Below are 20,767 nucleotides of genomic sequence, written 5' to 3' on the forward strand. Positions count from 1 at the left end.
TTGTTTCTGGAAAGTGATCACGTGACCCTCATACAGGCATCAATTTGGCACAGTAGCTAAGTTTAATATTGATGTTTTGAGAAATAATCTGAGAAACCACTCTGGTGGCCTAATGGTTAGAGCATCAGCCTTGGAAGCGGGAGGTCATGGGTTCGAACCCCGGCCGAGTCATATCAAAGACTTACAAAAATGGTATTAACAGATGCCTCGCTAGGCACTCAGCATTAACAGATTAGTGTTAGGACGGGTCAGCCTGGTGTCAGGATAATGTGACTGGGTGGGAGATCATGCTACATGTCTGCGGCATGATGTCCCAGTGCTAGACATCACTATAAACTGCCACTGTGCAGAAATTGTAGCAATATGACTGAAAAATTGTTAAAGCTACATTACAAATCCTAATCACACACAAAGACAAATAATCTGAGTTGGGCATTTTACCTTTGACAATGAAAGGTGTTTTTTTTTCTGTTGTGACCAGCTGGAGTTACATTTTAATTTTTCCTCACATTATTTCTATTCTAAGAGATTAATTCTTTTCCCTAGGAATATTAAGTGCTCATACAAAATTCTTGGACAAAGATATTTATTGAAATTTTATTTGGAATTTTTTTTGGTGGTTCAACAAAAAACTGTTGACACTTCAGTGCAATACAGGCTATAAAGGGCCCATAATGGCCACATGGTCTAAAGCACTCTCTGTTACGGATCACTGCCATCTCACCTCTGTCTGCGCTGGTTTGAGTCTTGGATTCAGCCAATGTGGGTATGTGAGAAAGCTTGCCAGTAGCTTCTCGTGGGTCGGTGGTTCTTTCCGAGGTTTTCCCAGGTTCTTCCTCCACCATTAATACTGGCCGCCATGTATAGCCTATCATGTGCTGAAAAATGGCGTTAAACCCCACAACAACAACAACAACAACCTATACAGGCTACAGTACACGTCACTGCCTTCCATTTTGGATTTTTGTTGGGATTTGAACTCAAATTCATTAGAACCTTTTTTTTACTAGGACTAATAATTTATAATTCTTGGATTATTATTGGATTTGACTTTTAAAACTGTAAGTTCTTTTTTCAATTTTTACCTTATTTTTCTAGGGAAATAAATTATTTGTTCAATTTTACAAAACTTCTTGTCTTCACTCTTTTCTTGTTACTGTTTATAAGAGTCTAAACATGTAACACTGTAAAAGGGGGTGCACCTCTTCTTTTTAATTTTGCCAGATTAGATTGGTGGAAAGACATATAGGTTCTAGACCAAGAGGGTCAGCCTCGGCTAACATTGGTACATAAGAAAGCCTGCCAGTAGCTTCTCGTGGGTCAGTGGTTCTTCCTGGGGTTTTCCAGGGTTCTTCCTCCACCAATTATACTGGCCGCCATGTATAGCCTATCGTGTGCTGAAAAATGGCGTTAAACCCTACAACAACAACAACAACAACCAAGAGGGTAATTCCTGAACTGTAATTAGTAATCCTCGCTCACAATGGAATGGACCCACCTTGAAGCTAAACCAAAAGTGGCCTAGATGAGATGTGGGATTGATAAGAGTGAGATCGAGGAGAGAAAGGAATGCATGGCAGAAAAGGGTTGTGGTGCTTCTCCTCCCTAGGAGCTTCTGTGTGAAATGTGCTCAGCTAATCCTCCATATCTGTCAATCTTCAGTAATGATGATAATATTTCCCATTTCATTATAATCCATGGAAATCTTTGAGAATATTTACATTCACAAGATTCTGTCATGCAATGTGCACAGCTCCTGGTGAAAAATGGCAATAACTCGTCAACAAATTGGGGCAGCAATACTGTAACATATGTATCTTCAAGTGATGACCATGATATTTACATTTTGTGGCAATGCATCAAATACTGTCGGACTAGTTGTGGTAATGAGACTGTATGCTGGATGGAAGGAAGAACTGATACATGGATAAACATAAGGATTAATTTTCTTTTCAAAGAGCGGTTTTCATAAGTTTAACTGCATGAGAAAATGAAAGATTCCAAATAAATATTGGAGTCGATACTTTATCGACATTTAAAACTGATTGTTTAGATTTAATCCTTCAACTTCAGCTGCCATCAAGTCTTCATTTTTTGGCAAAATAAAATCTAAGACTTATGCCAGAAAATTTACATTTTCCAAAACAACAAATAAATTGAATTCTACTCTCAAGATTGGAATTGATGAAAGATGTAATAGCTGCAAAAACTATGAATCCTTCTGTGAGAGGACCATCACAGGCAAGATGAAAGCAGCTGACAAGGCTATTACAAAGTGCTCTTTGCAAAGGACTGGCACAGAACATGAAAGTCAAGTACAACTTAGGAGTTAACAATAAAATCAAAAGCATATGGCACAAAGTTGAAAGATATTTGCATTAACTGAGCATGTAGAGAAAGCAAACTGCTTCATTAGTTTAGAATAAAAAAAATGTTCCACAAAAATCTCCGCTCCAAATTGTGACATGAATCACAAAGCATTAAGTAGGAAATGCCACTCAATGCCAGCCTATAATTGTTGAAATTTAAGACAAATGAACTAGGATCATTTGGTACTTAGTTAATTCTATTTACATGGATTTCAACAGAGAGGCTTTCACACTATTTCAAGCATTTCAAGTATCTCACTTGAAACCTGGAAACCAAATGCAAGAATCTCCTCTGACCTGCCACACGTCTGGGTCATTCACACTTACAGTTATGGGACTGGAGCAAAGTAAAATATTGAGTAATAAAAACAATATGTATTTCCACTGCAAGAAGACAAGAGTCCTGTGGAGCTCTAATGCTCCTCTAGACCAGATATTTATAGTCTTTACCAAGGGTAAACATTTGACCTTGATCTGTAACCTTGATCTTCATTTACAAAACTATATGTCATAATGCTGATCAAAACTTACTCATTTCTTTGTGACGCAAATTCAAAAATTCTGACTCGGAAAGAAGCTTGGAGGTCATCATAATTATATTTCTCAAATTGGTTTGATCCCTTACTGCAGCACAAGACGTTTATTTAGTACCAAAGCAAATGAAGTAAAGTGCTTGCCCAAGAACACACCATAGGATCTAACCCAGGTTGGTCTGATGGTAGGATTCGAATATGTACCATTTTGGTCACGAGTCCAGCATGTTAACCATTCAGTCATTGTGGCTGAATATGCAGTGAGTCTTGTAAATTATAGTTATTTAAAAAATGCTTGATAACATTTCAACCTTCACTGAAATAATTGTACCTGTAAATTTAATGTTATTCAGTGGCAAAATTAAATAAACCATTTGGTTTCAACACCCTGAACCTTGTGATTACGTTGATATTAATGACAAGTCGCTGTGACCTCAATGACGCTTTTATGAAGTAATAAGAAGTACAGACTTGAGGGAAGTTCAAGCTAATGGCACCATAAGATATTTAACAGCTGATGTTTCCACACCCACCACATTTTTGTAAGGAATTTGCTGATTTTTAAGAATTCAAGTCCATTCAAGATTTATTATTTTCTCACCCATGTAACAGAGAAATCATCTCAATTTGCAATTGATAATTTTTTCTGTCCAAGTAAGGTTGTTTCATTTCAGTTTTACAGCGTTAGATGTCACACGATACTTTTATCAGGTCAAAATGTTTTTAGACATGTGAGTCTGTAATGTTCAACAAATTAAAGCAAATAAAATGTATGTGTTGGTAGAAAGACAAAGACTTACACTGCATCTTTCATTCTTAACAAAAAAGAAACTGGGAGTTTACAACTGTTGTGGTCCAATCATCAAATGCTGATTCTGTTATTTTCTATATTAATTAAAAACATTTTGAAACAATATTCTGAAACAACAGAAGTGAATCCATGTAACACATTGAATGTTTGTTTTTTTAAAAGTCTTTTTTCTGTCTAAGCTAGCACAATTCAAACACAGCACAAATTTTACCACTCAATATATTACGACCAAATTCTGCTGATGAGAACATAATAGTTCTTTTTCTTTAAATGATGATTCCTCAGGCATGAATTATGCACTGCATTTTTTGCATTGCATGCAGTAGAAACAAAGAAAGGGGCCTCACCTTCAAAATATCAGGGAGCGCTCTTTGCAGACTGGTTCCCCGAATGGAGTGCAACATCTGTTCCAGCATTTTCCCGCGATCCTTGATGTAATCACCAATTGGTTTTATATCTTTTTGAAGGTCAAGGTCAGAATCATCGGACTCTTCATTGCCACTTCCCTTTTTCTTTGAAGCCTGCAAGAAGTAGTAAAGGGGAACTTGAATAATTTTTATTCCTTGATGCATGTTGCTAAAAAATTTTACTTAATGTAGATTCTAAGGCAATTTAGCTTAATGGCCACAAAAATGCATATAAAAACTTCATGAGCATTTTCACAGCTTTCATGCAATTTTCCCAGAGAGAATTTCCACTGAAAAAACAGAAGCAATTTTTAGAAATGTGCTTTTACAAAATTTGTAGCCATACAGTACAGTCATCACTTATTCAGCATGGTTCCTCATTTTAATGTAGCTGTGCAGAAAGTATTCCTTCTCTGATAGGAATTTAAGAAATTAAGAAGGCAGAGTTTATATTGCTCAAAAACCCCATGTCAAATCTAGTGTTATACATTCTTCATCAGTGCAAATATTTTGCATAAATCTACAATGCACAACATTGCCAGGGCCCTACTGTACAAAGATGGCAGAGCCCTATTTTAATCACACTGTCTGTCCATTTGTCTGTCCCTCCATGAACAATATGGTTTTCTAACGATAACATCACTGGGAATAAATGGATTTAAATCAAATTTAACAAGCAGTTTTATACTGATGATACGGAGTGAGTTCATATTTTGGTCTTTTATGTCGAAAATTTTGTGGAGTTTTGGTTCTTGATTTCCAATCCTCTTAACCTTACATTCCGAATCCATATGTTACCTAGGACTCATGTGTGTGAAGTGTAGTATTTCTCAGACCTTGAAAGTTTGGTTTCCAGGGGTCTATGACATCATTCATTTATATCCTCTGATTGTCAACCCCTTCAGTTAGGTTTCCATAGCATTGCAGTACCAAATAGTATTAGATTTCAACAAAATCGGCTTGCAGCTTTATAAAATTGGGATCCTGAATGTCTTTGATTTTTCAGTGTTCCACAACTCATTTACACAAGTAAATGTCCTTCATTGCCCAGTTCATGCTGATGGTTTAATCCACTGCATAGTTTTTACAAAGAATTGTCAGATATCAACCAAATTTAACGTCAGGCTTTATCTTGATAAGACCTTCAATGACTTCAATTTCCAGCACTGTACAACATTAAGGAGTTATGGCCCCTGATTTCCCATCCTCCCAACTCTGACTTTAACAATTCAACCAAGGTTTGTTTTAATTAAATTTGCAGCATAATATCAATCTGACCTTGAATGAGTCTGATTGTAGGAGTCCATATCCTCATTTACAGGAGTTATGGCCCCTGATTTCCCATCCTCCCAACTCTGACTTTTACAATTCAACCAAGGTTTTTTAATTAAATTTGCAGCATAATATCAATCTGACCTTGAATGAGTCTGATTGTAGAATTCCATATCCTCATTTACAGGAGTTATGGCCCCTGATTTCCCATCCTCCCAACTCTGACCTTGAATGAGTCTGATTGCAAAATTCCATTTCCTCATTTACAGGAGTTATGTCCCTTAATTGCTTGAACTTTGTTTCTGGATCATAACTTCACCAGCTTTAAAGTGTTGTAGTCCTGCATAAAATTGTATTGCCATATTTTAAAACACCAGTCTATTGAGCTATGGCTTATTATCTTTACTGAATATCTCCGCCTTCCTTTTCGCAAAGTGTGTCGATTTAAGGCCCTGCCAAGCAAACTTTACCCAATGGGCCCTATGCAATGCAAATGTAACTAATAGCTCTGGTTTCTTCTTATGTTAATATTAACCATTTCTGACTGAAAATAATTTTAAAAAAAAAACACAGTTAGATATGACAGACCACTCATAAATCAATCCATACTTTAAAAAAAGTTCTAAATATCAAAGAAACTCCAGAACTCCTTTAATAACTATGTACGTTCAGTTACAAAAATTTCTTATTTTCTCAATTAACTATACTTCCTTATTATCATTCAAGACAGACAAAATTTAAGCAAGTGCTATTACTTGCCCTGCTTATCAGACTAGATCAATAACTTCCAAGATGATCTAGGACGAATAGAATTGACTTCCATTCTATAATTTGACAATCTCAAACTAACTACAAACAGTTTCCTGTGGGAGCCCCAGAACCCAACTGTCCATACAGAAATTGATACTGACAAGCCAGACTGATTTGATGAGCTAAAATTTGACAGTTGATGTCTGTTTCAGTCTCCCATTCCACTAGAACATGGTCTGTGTTACAGGCTAGGTGAAACAACTGTCACAAGCAATCACTGCTTTGTGAAGTGTTTGAATGATGGTGCTTGATTTGAGCTGAAACAAGAATACTACAGAACAAAGGTTTTAATCTTTACAAGCCTTAAATTATCATTATGCAATTAGACATAACTGACAAAATGCCCAGGTGGATCTGCACATACTTACCTGAATACCTGGGTTTGGGGAGGAAAAAAAACCCCTGAGGCTCTGAAGAACTGAAGATAAGACCATTTCTTCATTTTATATGTTGAACTTTGAAACCATCTCTGATATTATTTAATGAATTCAGGGCGAGTAGAAATAAGTAGATTTTCAAGATGGCTGCCATGATGGCGACACTGAACATCAAATCAGCATAATTTTCATTTAGGATCAACTAGATACTACAAGAAGTCTTGCAGTGAAAACCCCATGACTATATGACAATCCATTCAGGACGAATAGAATTAACTAGATTTTCAACATGTCAAATGTGATGGCCATATTGAACAACAGATTACCAGCATTTTCATTTAAGACGAACTAGACATTAAAAGATGTCTTTCAGTGAAAACCCTATGTTCATGTGACCATCCAGTCTGGAGAAGTAGCAGTAACAAAATTTCCAAGATGGATGCCATGGCAGCCATAATGGAAATCAGATTGGCACCATTTTCTTTTGAGACCAACGAGATATTGTGCGAAGTCTTTCAATGAACACACCATGTTCATATGACCATCCATTCAAGAAGTGTAGCAATAGCAAGATTTTTCAAAATGGCCACTGATTGGATTGATGAATGTGTACAAAGTTTTAAGGCTACCCTAAAAGTTGTTTAGCAGGAGTAGTGAAAACATGTGCTAATGGAGGGACAGAAAATAAGCAATGGACAGTAAAACAACAGACCATACCACATGAAGAAAAAAAATAAGCACGATTGGAAATGTGCTTTGAAAATCAATTTACTTCTCTATGGTTTTCTTTATATATGTAAGGATGCAAATTTCTGTAGGTCTATGAAGAGCACATTAACTTGGGCAAGAGAACAATTAATTAGATTTATGGGTACAGGTGCTTGTTAAATCGCTATACTGCAATGATTTCTAATGTCTATGTCGGAAGAGGAAGTGATTCTTAATTAAGCCTTCATTTATTTAACCATCAGACAGACTAGAAAAGGCAAGGCTAACTTCGATTTTATAACCGCTCTGGTGGCCTAGTGGTTAGAGCATCCGCCTCAGATGCGGGAGGTTGTGGGTTTGATCCCCGGCTGAGTCATACCAAAGACGTACAAAAATGGTACTAACAGCTACCTCAACTGGCGGTCAGCATTGCAGACATCGTAGCAATATGACTGAAAAATTGTTAAAGCTACGTTAAAAATCCAAATCACACACACTCGATTTTATATCAGAACTGTTAGAGTTGAGTTTTCCAGAATCAGTTGTTTGGAAATCTAGCAGTCAGGCTGACCGAAAGTTTGGCATCTAGTTATAAAAGGCGGTACATATATTTAATCCTGATTGGTTACGCTAAATAAAGGGCATGGTTCCCACACAAAATATCTTGGGTTTTATATGCCCCCATCGCCAAAAATTTAGTCAATGTTTTCCTGCAAGAGAAAAATATATAGGAGACTCCGAGATTGAATTTGGAAGAAATTCTCTCGTAAAACATTTGTCACAGGGACCGGATGTCTGGAAAGTCAACGGATACAATTCTGGCGGTAGAAGCAAACAAAGCTTGAAAGCACAAGGGGAAATAGCTCCACTGACGTATCCATGGACCTACTGATCCAAGTATATATGTAATTACTTACCCAACTACCCACATGAAGTTTGAGGGCCGAAAAGAGACGAGTCAGTAGGGAGGTTGGAGAAGAGAAAAAGCGAAAGGACCTAGAGGAACAACCACAGTGAAGTTGGAGTGGACTGGAAATCAGCAAGTTATGAAGGTGTACAAGGCAATGACTTTGATTGTTCACTCAATTCTATGATGAACCAATTCTATCATTTAAACAGACCGGCTATTTATATAAATATATTTGTGTTTGAAATTTGGTGAAAGATTTATTTAAAAAAGAAGTGTATCTTCCTAATGTAATGTATTATCACAGTTGTTTGTGTAATTGATTAAATTGTTGTCTTTTCATGTACAGGGGCTCATGTCATTCTGTTCTATACATATGCTCAGATCTCTATTTCATACATGCCAGGTCTCCTGAATTGTCTGGGAGTCTTTTGATTTTTGACCCCATCTTTTGATCTACTGATTTGCCAACAAGATCTCCCGGAAATAAAAAAACTGCCAAGCATAGGTATTTCCAGCTAAAACAACATTCAATACACTGTTCATGACTACCGTAATCCGTCAATCAATTTATTACAATCGGAATGTTCTCTGTCTTTTCCATCAATTCGAGAAATAAACCTCGGATGTAATTTGTCCCCATTGAGAATTATATTCTGAACTGCTTTTGTTCACTTGGAGCAATATGGCAGTGGAAGGAGAAACATCACAATTGGAATATCATCAGCCTTTGTTGTTGTACAGCACGCAGTGCGCTCCGCAGGAGGCAAATCACCAAACACATAAGTTGATGTATATTCCTACAAATAATTCTGGGGTTATTTTAAAAAAATTGGTGCCAAGGTGAAATGTCAGCTAATGGATTCAATGGAAAATATGCCTTCGAAAAGAAGAATAATGTTTATAAGTTCAACAGTGCTCGGAAAGGTGAATTTAAATGTGTGAAGAGTACTGAAAAGGGAGAAAAGCTTTGTGTACCGCACAGCTTGCAACACACATTTGAACATTTCTAGTGGGGAAAAAAAATGATCTTACAAGGCACCTGAAAAGTATGCAGCACATTGCAAATGAGAAATCATCAGATAATGTGCCTAAAGTAATGCAAATGTTTGCACCAACATCGGTATACAACGCCACTAAAGCAGAGGTTCTGTTTACTAACTTTGTGGCGGAGCATAATTTACCATTCTTGGTTGCTCATCATTTTAGTGAGCTGTGTAAGGTTAGGTTTCCTGACTCGCAAATTACTCAAAAATTTTGCTGCAAAAGAACTATGGTAAGAAACGTTGTTACCAATGCACTGGGTCCATTGTATGGGAATCAAGTAACTTTACTATGCAAGGAAAACTCTTTCTCAGTGATGATGGATGAGTCAAATGACAGTGGTGATGAAAAGTGTGTAGCAATTCTTATAAGGGTATTTAACAGTAACATTCACAGAGTGATAACCAAATTCCTGGCTATGCCCATTTGCAATATTGGAACTGGTGAAAACCTTTTTAACTGAAAGTCTTAACAAACAGACAGATTCTTTGGAAGAACCCAGTAGGGTTTAGCAGTGACAATGCAAATATATATATTGGTTGGAAAGAAAAATTCTGTCCTCTCCAGAGTACAGCAAACAGATGTAATCGACTGTATGTATCTGGCCAGTAACTGTACTCAGAGTGGTTGGAAGAAATCGTCTATCCCAGTTGAAGAACATCTGGTCGACACCTGCTACCACTTCTCTTACAGTTCCAAGCGTAGAGAGGTGTATAAAGAATTCCTAGAGTTTACCAAAAGTGAGGAGTACAAACTGGTCAAGCATTGTAGCACAAGGTGGCTGTCACTCCAGAAATGCACGCTTCCTTCAACAGTGGCCAGCTCTTCAGTCATATTTCCAGAGCCATGAAGATGCTGTGAAGATGGGGAGAAGAGTAAACAGATGTGGAGAAACTTAAAAACTCAGAGATGAAACTGACATATCACTTTCTTCTATACATCAAGGAACCACTGAATGACTTTAACACCATGTTCCAGGCTGGTGATGCTATGGAGGGATACTTCCATGTGGAGATGGAACGAATTCTATGGAAATTCATTGGAAAGTTTGTGAATATGACTGTTATCACTTCATCAGCCAGCATTACGGAGGACAACTTTATGTCACCAGAAAACCAGCATGACAACTCTTTGTTAGCAGTGGGTATGGAAGCCAGACATTTCATTTAAAACAACCCAGATGACATTTCTCCAACCCTGCTGAGCTCCTTCTTTAGGAGTGTGAGGTCCATCTATGAGGAAGTTACAGCAAAGATGCTAGCCAAGTTTCCATTTAATGACCAGACCCTGAAGGCCCTTGGTTACTTGAATCCTGAGAGAAGATTGGAGATTCTGCAGAAGTTGTGCTTCCACTGAGTGACAGACTGGTTACAATAACTGACAAAGTGTCAACTTGAAGATGAGTTCAGGGACTTCCAGCTCTCCCCAACCCAGACCTGCCCATTTTCACTCAGGCAGAAACACTGTTGGATATTTTCTGGGTAGACATGAGCAGAGTTTCCACACCCTTGAAGAAACCCAGACTCCCAAATCTAGTGATGCTCTCTATGGCAGCACTCAGCTTGCCACACAGTAAAGCAGACCCTGAACACTGTTTCAGCCTGTTGAGGAAGATTCAGACAGACCACCATGGAAATTTATGTGGAAAAACTGTGTCGCCACTAATACTGTGTAAGATAAATACAAAGTGTGACTGTTTTGAGCTCAGACCTTCAAATGATTTGTTTATTGCTGCAAAAAAGGAGCTTCTCAACAAGACTGAAAGATAACCAACACATGTTGAAGAAAAAAAACAACTTTGAGTGTTTGAGGTTCCAGTGTATCATTATTTTTTTGAACCACAGTGATTCTTGTGAAGATTCTTAAATTATTTTTTGTGAGATTAAGAAAATAACATAAAACAAAATTAATAAAGTTCAGTAACTATTATTCATTATAGTTATTTTACTTAGATGTGGTATGATCTGCATTTTCACATTAATACTTATGAGAAAAATAGTCATTACACTAATCTCCCTGATTTAGAACAGAAATCTCTGATTTGGTTCCAGGAAACATGGCATGTATGCTATTTATTCCACCTATAAGTTTCACACTTGATATTAATATTTACTTGATCCAGACAATAGCACCAAGGGCGATCATATCCTAGATAAAAAGAACTGAATAAAGTGGACACCTTATAAGAAGGTACAATCAGCCAATCAACCTCACCAACACCACCACCCAGTGGCATCTCTACAATATCAGCTGTGCACAACTCAAATAATTATATGGGCCAGAATCGACCGTTATTGGAACTAAGTGGGGAGCACTGAGCAAGTTTTGTTTGAATGCAAAAATAATAAATACATGTGTTAAGTAAAATCACAGGCTGTACAAAATGTGTCAGCTGACTGCATTTTGTCTATGGGCCATATGTTGTTCACCCCTGCTTTTGATAGATAATTTTCAGATATTATAATAACTATTCATTAATTATGTCCTGAACTATGGTGGCCTTGTGGTTAGAGCATCCGTCTCAGATAAGTGAGGTCGTGGGTTTGATCCCTGACCGAGTCATACAAAAGACTTACAGAAATGGTACTAGCAGCTGCCTCACTTGGCGCTCTGCATTAAGAGGTTAGTGTTAGGACTGGTGTCAGGCTAATGTGACTGGGTGGGACATCATGCTACATGTCTCAGGCATGGTGCCCCAGTGCTAGACATCACTATAAACTGACACACTGCTGATATCATAGTGATATGACTGAAATTTTTTTAAAGCTACATTAAAAAATACAAAACACACACACACACACACACAAACACACATATGAATGTTTCAATGGACCTTAAAGATACATGCATAAAACTTATAATATATATAACATTAAAGACGGACCTGAAGAAAATGTCTAATGTATAGAATTCATGATAGTTAAATGTAAGACCAAAATGCAATTCAATACAGTGGAATTTAAAAAATATAATACTTTAATATTTAAAACAGTCACATAAAATATAAAACCTTCTTGACTGTGGCCTTTCGTTTCCTTGGTTTCTTCTTCTCAGAAGACTTTTTCCGTTTCGCACTGCCTGCCTCCTCAGCTGAAGATAGATCAGCCTGGGTGGAGTCAGCTAACATTTTTGCAGCACTCATGGTGGAAGTTTTGACTGAAAAAAAATATTAAACCATCAATAGAAATAACTAGAAATGTAATCACATGCCATGAATGCCTCAGCCATTATGATACCACTCATGGACAAAGATACAAGTAACAAACAGGACTGTAACTTTGAAAATGTCTCCTAGAAAACAATAAGAACCAAATTTGTCTGAATCTTAACATTAAACCATTGGAAACTGAAAGGCAGGCTCAAAATCAAACAAGTACCTTAACTCAGTAAATGTTTGCAGGAAAATGGTGAAAACCAGCCTTGATCTATGTACATTTAATGTCATGCCTTGTACCAAATTTGATTTTTTTTAATGCCACAAAGACCTTCAAATACTAGTGAGCTGATATGTAAAGTTCTGAGTTAAACATGGGCCATAACTACATAATCTGTTCAAAGGTCAAACAAGGGCTGTAACTCAGTAAAACATCTCCACAAAAAAAGTGACAATCAATGTAGATCAGTGTCTTGCTAATGTACAGCCTAATAGATGGCGCTCTACAGTTTCGTATTTTGCATAGGGTTAGGATTTTAAAGAAAAAGAATTTCCCCGGCTTTCCTCACTGGTTATACTGGCTATTTAAAAAAGACCTTGTATATCTTAGGTATAATGCAAAGAACCTTTAATTCCCTTTATTTTGGTGTATGATTGATGGGTGTACTATGGGTTATAGAGTATACAGCTTGGCCTTACTTCAGATGTGCACCTTACAAAAAAGTGCTAGCTCTACTTGGTCATTTTCACTTCCTGAACTTCAGAGGTAAATTGTATAAAAAAGAGCCGATAACTTTTTTTACATTTTATATATTTGGTAATTCATTCATTGCACTTTCAGAAGCTGGTATTGTCTAGTCTGGCAAAATTCATTTTCCCTATTTTAATAGCTGCTATGCAGTGTACTTTAGACTAATTCAGGCTGATTTTTTAACACAAGGGAGCAGTGATTTTAGTTAGCAGTGTGCTTAAATCATGTAAAATTTCCAAAAGTACAATATCCAAAAGAAATATCATCCACATTACATTAATGTAGCATAGAGGTACGCCAACATTCTCTCCATTGTGCATGTTTTAAATGTGAACTACTTCACCTTACATACAACACTCTCTCAAAAGTATGTATTATCTGGTGAGCGCCACCATAAAGAAGATGTAGGTATTATTTTTGTATGATTTAATTATGTTTATATGGCTGAAACATTTGAGTTGCAAGCATCAAAACAATCCTTTTGAATAAGTCTCCTGCCTTTCCCCCACAGAACAGTATTTATGAGTGTCAGAGTCTCTAACAAGTCCAGCCTCCCCCCCCCCCCATGATAAAAAGTGAGCTATTTTAAGAATGCACATTACATTTTGTAAGCAAAGCAACCAATGTTATGCTGAGTGACAGGAACATGAAACTAGCCAGAATTATTTCTGAGATATCAACAATGAATTTTACAATTTGAAAAGGGAGGTAACTCATCAGGTTCATAAAGGTCAAAGGTCAAAGTGTAAAATATTTGCCTATTGTTTAATATGGAAGAAGCGAATTCACTTTCTCTTCATTTATTTTTTTATTTCATTGCAAATAAATGAAAAGAAACATTTTCACCATATATTTCTGTCACTTATTGCAACAGTTTTAAATTTAAGCTGATTCTATTCCTATATTCTAAGACTTCTAATTTCCCCATAATTAAGGTCACTACTCACACAAACATACCTCATGGCAAATTATGTAAGCAACAGAAAAATGATCATAATTAGCTTATTTTCATGCTTAACATCAATATGAATGTACCATTTTATTCAGAACATCATACATAATTATATGAAAATAAAAAAAATAATTGCAAACATTTTTTTAAATTTGTTTTAAGGTGGCACTCTACAGTTTCGTATTTTGCATAGGGTTAGGATTTTAAAGAAAAAGAATTTACATTAATGTAGCATAGAGGTATGCGAACATTCTCTCCATTGTGCATGTTTTAAATGCGAACTACTTCACCTTACATACGTCACTCTCTCAAAAGTACATATTATCTGGTGAGCGCCCCCATAACAAATTTTGATTTCATCCCACAAAATCCTTCAAACGGTCTCTATACTTAATAGAAATTGAAGGATTCTTACCAGCAGAAATAGTAAATGGCTGAAATGAGAATATGTCTAAGGAAATATTAATTATCAAAAAATCAAATCCAAACTACCCGGTAGTCACTATGTTCTGAAAATCCAATTATTTTTTTTCTTCTCTGATCAGAAAAACTTGGCACACAGATGATCAGGGATCTGGAAAATAAAATCTTTTTTGCAGGTCTGAAAAAACCTTGAAATACATCTGGACAAAAGAAAGCATCAGAATCCTTATTCCCCATGCAGTAGGTACCATAAACTGGGGTTAATTTAACCCCTTGCCCTGTGGCCATTTTTTATTTTGTTTCAGTGAGTAAGATAAATATTTCAAGCAGCAAGTCTAAAAGGGCTGTACTACACTAGTTTTTTTAAAAGAAATTTCAACATGAGAATCAATCTGAATATTATCAGACATTTCCAGAGCAATGAAAGGTGTTGGGGCAACATTTATCGTGAGGCGGGGCAGAGGTGTAGGGGAACTATTAAAGCTAAGAGATAGTTGCAGGGATTTTCCTTTCCCTATTCTCTCCAGCCCTTTAGCTTATTGGCCTGGAGAGAACACTGCAAAGGTTTCACCAGTATAAAGCTGCAAACCAAATTTGGCTGAAATCTGTTTATTCCCAGTAAAGTTGCCTTGGAAACCAAGCTGTTGACAGACAGACTGGATTATAATATGGTTCCAAGACAAGACATGTAATGAGCAATATGTGCAGGCAAGTCTGAGATTAAGAAATGAAAATGTAAATCTTTTGCCAGGTCAGATACTGTCTGTGTTGAAATGGTGCAGACAATGCCTGACCAGTCATAATAGCAATGCAGGCAGACAACTGACATCTATTTACCAGGTGTTCAAATAGTGTAGTTCAAACATGGTACCAGCTCTGTACAAGCTGTAGAAATGAATGCTTGATGCCTGCCAATGTTGTGATATTTCTTCATGGTAAAGCACTGTTGGCTGTAGAAACTGCACATTACGCTGTTAAGGAAACAACTATGACATTCCTGTCTGTCCATTGAAAGAGGGGTGAACACACAGATGTATGGACATGTAAACATATGTGCACATGAGACTGCATGCACGCACACAAACCCACCCCACCTAAACCCCCACTTGAAATAACCTGGTATCATGTGACATCAAGATTAAATCATCCCTGCAGTTATAGTGTGTGGGTGATTTGAATTTTTAACATAGCTTTAACAATTTTTCAGTTGTATTGCTACGATGTCTGCAGTGTGACAGTTTATTGTGATTTCTAGCACTGCAGCATCATGCTGCAAACATGTAGCATGACGTCTCATCCAGTCATATTATCCTGACACCAGGCCAACCAGTCCTAACATTAACCTCTTTTTGCTGAGTGCCTAGCGACTCTGCCGGGTTCAAACCGGTGACCTCCCACATCTGGGGCAGACACTCTAACCACTAGGCCACTGGAGTTTTAGAACTTGCACACAAGGTTCTACAGATTATTTTCCTTGTAAGTTGTTGTTAGCATTTTTCAAACAATTTTAGTTCAATATCATACTTGGTATATAATTTCCACACTCAGAGACAGTGCATATCAGAACACCATACAATCCATTGTTCTTTGATGAACCTTATGACATTTCTGTGTTTCACAATTCTTGCATATTATATGAACAGTATTCAGTGACCTAAGCAAACATGTAATTGTTGCCTTTTAGTAGGTAAGCTCTAAAAAAGTTGAGTTCACACTATACAAGCCTCATTATATTATCAGGTCTCACTGTCATGGGGTTCACTGTCAAGTCCATATCACTTTTCACTATCTGATCTGTTCAAGTTGTTATTTTAAAAAATATTAATATACAGGATCAACTTGAGAAATGTCAAAGTGATTCATATGTGACTTGCAATATGATTGGTCATTGACACATGAACTTAAGAAATGTCAAAGTGATTCATATGTGACTTGCAATATGATTGGTCATTGACACATGAACTTGAGAAATGTCAAAGTGATTCATATGTGACTTGCAATATGACTGGTCATTGACACATGAACTTGAGAAATGTAAAAGTGATTCATATGTGACTTGCAATATGATTGGTCACTGACACATGAACTTGAGAAATGTCAAAGTGATTCATATGTGACTTGCAATATGATTGGTCACTGACACATATGAACTTGAGAAATGTCAAAGTGATTCATATGTGACTTGCAATATGATTGGTCATTGACACATGAACTTGAGAAATGTAAAAGTGATTCATATGTGACTTGCAATAAGATTGGTGATTGACACATGAACTTGAGAAATGTCAAAGTGATTCATATGTGACTTGCAATATGATTGGTCACTGACACATATGAACTTGAGAAATGTCAAAGTGATTCATATGTGACTTGCAATATGATTGGTCATTGACACATATGAACTTGAGAACTGTCAAAGTGATTCATATGTGACTTGCAATATGATTGGTCACTGATAAATATGATCATCCATAGGTACATATTAATCATGTGTAAAAGGTATTTGATAAATTAGTATACAGTGATGTGCAGAGCAAGACAGAATAACTAACAATACACCTTAACACATCTAATATTGCTGGCATGATAATGAAAAGACACCTGTGAAACCAATCATTGGTAAGCAACACAAATCCATTGAAGAGACTGATGCTTGCTCTACTGTCCAAGAAATTCAAGATAAGACCAATTCTTCTTTTTAACTGCTGTGTGCAGAGATTAATCACTGATATTCTTATTTTCAACTGATGTGTGCAGAAACCATCACTGATATTCTTGAGTGACAATATTTTACAAATTAGTGACTATGGCTGCCATTTTGGATATAAGATTGGCTGCCATTTTGGATATAAGAAAGGCTGCCATTTTGGATATAAGATTGGCTGCCATTTTGGATATAAGAACAACATTGAGGACAAACTAGACACCATTAGAAGACCTTGTTGAAAACCCCATGTTGGTATGACCTTCCATTCAGAAGAATTAGTGACAATAGCTAAACACACTCATGAAAGTAAAGACTGTGCAGCCTCCTTCTGGAGAATATAAACAAAAAGCAAAAGTCAGAATAAATGGATGATTTGTACTGTTTTAAAACAAACTAAAACAGAATCAAGACGAGACCACAAACAAATTTAGCAAGGATAAGGATATCTAAATACCTACCTGACCTATATAAAAAATATCTCAATGACAATATATATGCCCTATAAAAAAAACAAGGTTAAAAAAAAGGTTGCCAAGAAATGCCAATACATTCTTAACACACTAATATCACATTGTGAAAACAAAGCACATGATGAAAATGCTCAATTCACTATGCATGCTAAAAGCAAAGGCAATTCTCTAATCCATCTGAGCCCCCGCAAACGAACAGGACTAGGGCACATGGGCCAGAAGCCATTGGGTGGGGCTTCAGAACATACTGGAGTCACCCTATGGGAGGATGAATTCTCATCATAGGTTTGACAATATTTTGCATCCATAAAAAGGCAAGATATGCCACAGCAACAGGCTCTGTATTACTGACATTAAAAGTGCCAATTAGGCCACTATATCCCACCTTCAGCCTCTCTGTATAAATAACTTAAAAGTCTACATTTGCCTGTAAGTTGGGTCCAACTGCAAACAACATATGTAATGCTTATTAGATTAGTCCTAAAAGATACATAAAACCTGGATCTACAGGCATATTATGTGGAGGTGGATCTGGCTCTATGCAGGTTGTAGATGGAAATTATTTATTACCAAGTACATGTATATACAGTATTTGTGTACTGACTATCAAGCAATCTAATTCTGACGATAATCTATTTCAGACAATATACCTCAACTCTAATCAACCCTTTCACATAGTACGTACTATGATCACATGACTGGTCATTTTGAATCATAACCTGGATGCCAGAATAACAGACTTACTGCTGCTGAGATACAAGATATTTGCTTATTTTAATCAAAGCCAATAAGTCTGTCAATTCTATTCTGCATTTGGTCATGTAGGCACATTTACACATCTTAAATTAAATATTAATTGTTCTAAAAATTCAATGCAAACATAGTCTAGCCAAAAGCCTATTCGATCCTGTTTAATGAATGTTCTGCACCTTAACTGTCATCAAGAAATTTCCAGATCAAATATTTTATCGCTATGGACTTTTACAATGGTACTAAAGTGGGTCAAGAAAGAGCATGCATGGGCCTATTCATCTCAATATAGGGTAGTACATCAAAATGTGTCGCTTATATTGTGACATCACAGTGAGATATTCAATCCAGTTTGTACTGGATCACACTTTTAAGTTTACCGCATCCAGAAATGTCCAAGTGTGTTAATATTCAGTTTTGCCATGTGTATTTCTTGGGGAGTGCAAATAATTACCTTCCAAAGGAATATGGTTGTATTAGGATCCAAATAAAGAGAATAATTCCCATTTAAAGGTATCTGTAATCAAATTCTAAAAAACTACAGCCATTACTGAAATAGTGCTGAATGCATACAAAACCTGTATGACTTTTACTATAATGAATGCAAATGTAAATGCTGTTTAACTTGCTAATCTGATATGATAGTAAATATACAAAACTTAAAATTTTTGAAATATTTTCATTTGTTCTCAACTGCCCTTCACATTTCCAAATCATCTGTCATCCATCAAGTTAAAAAGCAGCGGTTCTTCAGCTAGTGGAACATCAGAAATGCAATCGCAAGGCCGCCCCAGTTGGCTGCTTTTGTGTCCTTAGGAAAGGCTCTTTACTCCAACAGCATGATATAGTCAATGATGCATGGCAATAAAACCAACAAGAACAACAACATCCATCATGCTAGCACTGTGGTGTCATCTGTGCTAAGAGGCCACAGTAGCACAGCGTTTCAATTGCTGGACCCATGTCCAAAAGGTTGCAGGTTCAAATCCTACCATCAGTGCAAGTCAGTTACCTTGGTGTGTTGTTGGGCAAGTCACTTTATTGCAGTTGCTAATTTATATTGCATACTATATGTGTGTGTGTGTGTGTTTGATTTTGATTTTTAACATAGCTTTAACAATTTTTCAGTCATTTCGCTATGATGGCTGCAGTGTGGCAGTTTATAGTGATGTCTAGCACTGGGGCACCCAGTCACATTATCTTGACACCAGGCCGACCAGTCCTAACACTAACCTCTTAATGCTGAGTGCCAAGCGAGGCAACTGTTAGTACCATTTTTGTAAGTCTTTGGTATGACTCGGCCAGGGTTTGAACCTGCGACCTCATGAATCCAAGGTGGATGCTCTAACCACTAGATCACTGGAGCGGTCATTGCTGTACTGTAAATACTAAATCAAACCAAAAAAAAAAACAAATAACCGTGAAAGGCATGATGGCAGAAATTTACTGCTGTTTCTTATACAACTTTCTTCCTGCTTTATTCAGGTAGCGATGATTCATACACTTATGATTTAGTTTCATAAACCTAAAATACTGTCTTGAAATGTGTGATTTTTATACAAACATTTTAGGAATTTAAAAGGTATATCTTAGCAGAAGAGCTGTTCTGGACATTTTTCAGCCACATGGCATACAAATATTTGTCTTCACATAAATTTATATGTATGCAACAAGATTTTTACAAAGGATGTAGGTAATAGTTTACAGACAATTCGACAATGCAATGTAGTAGATTTTAAAATGGATCCAGAATTCATGTTTAACCTCCTCCCAAACCTACTCACTATTACAGAGAAATGTTTACTCAACTGACTTCCATGGAAACAACATACTACTTGGAAACCTTGGCTTTGTTCCATGACTTACATGATAGACTGGTCATAGCTTCAATGAATTTTAAACATGCATGTATTGAATGAGCTTAGAATCAATCTATCACTTATACCTGTTGGCAATAACCAAGGTATCTGAATATGTTATGATAACTGAATCTATCTTTTGAAATCAGCACTACTTTTGAGAAGTGGAAGTTCTTACACTGATCGAAAAACAGGTTAAATTTCACATGGGAGTGATGTTTTCTTTGGTAGCCTGCAGAGACAAACATTACATCATGAGGCATCTGTTCTCAATATATTGATCAATTTTGAAAAAACTGTCAAGTATTCCTACTGTCTCCAGTCGTCATTACTGAAGTTGGATTATTCAGTAGAAGTCAGGAATGTTGCATCTCAGGTTGAATCCCAAGAACCAAAGCCAAAACCATCTTAATGCTGGCCAGATGATGGCCTCAATTAAATCAACACCATCTTAATGCTGGCC

At 36.6% G+C, this 20,767-nt stretch overlaps 1 protein-coding gene and 1 pseudogene across 3 annotated transcripts in view; one reads left to right on the plus strand and one right to left on the minus strand.

Annotated features, from left to right (window-relative positions):
- Positions 1 to 20,767, minus strand: part of LOC149807712 (caspase activity and apoptosis inhibitor 1-like) — a 325,008-nt gene that overhangs the window by 130,079 nt on the left and 174,162 nt on the right. For all 3 annotated transcript variants that reach the window (XM_089969669.1, XM_089969649.1, XM_089969659.1), the window contains 2 exons: positions 12,249 to 12,394; positions 4,061 to 4,234 (listed from right to left, as the gene is read on the minus strand). In XM_089969669.1, the coding sequence (XP_089825795.1) occupies positions 4,061 to 4,234; positions 12,249 to 12,380 (306 nt within the window). In that variant the 5' untranslated portion in view covers positions 12,381 to 12,394. The remainder of the gene's footprint in view (positions 1 to 4,060; positions 4,235 to 12,248; positions 12,395 to 20,767) is intronic.
- Positions 9,834 to 11,007, plus strand: LOC149807713 (uncharacterized; annotated as a pseudogene).

The sequence above is a fragment of the Sinohyriopsis cumingii genome, chromosome 1 (genome assembly GCF_028554795.1).
Source record: "Sinohyriopsis cumingii isolate HCF-2022 chromosome 1, ASM2855479v2, whole genome shotgun sequence".
NCBI lineage: Eukaryota > Metazoa > Mollusca > Bivalvia > Unionida > Unionidae > Sinohyriopsis > Sinohyriopsis cumingii.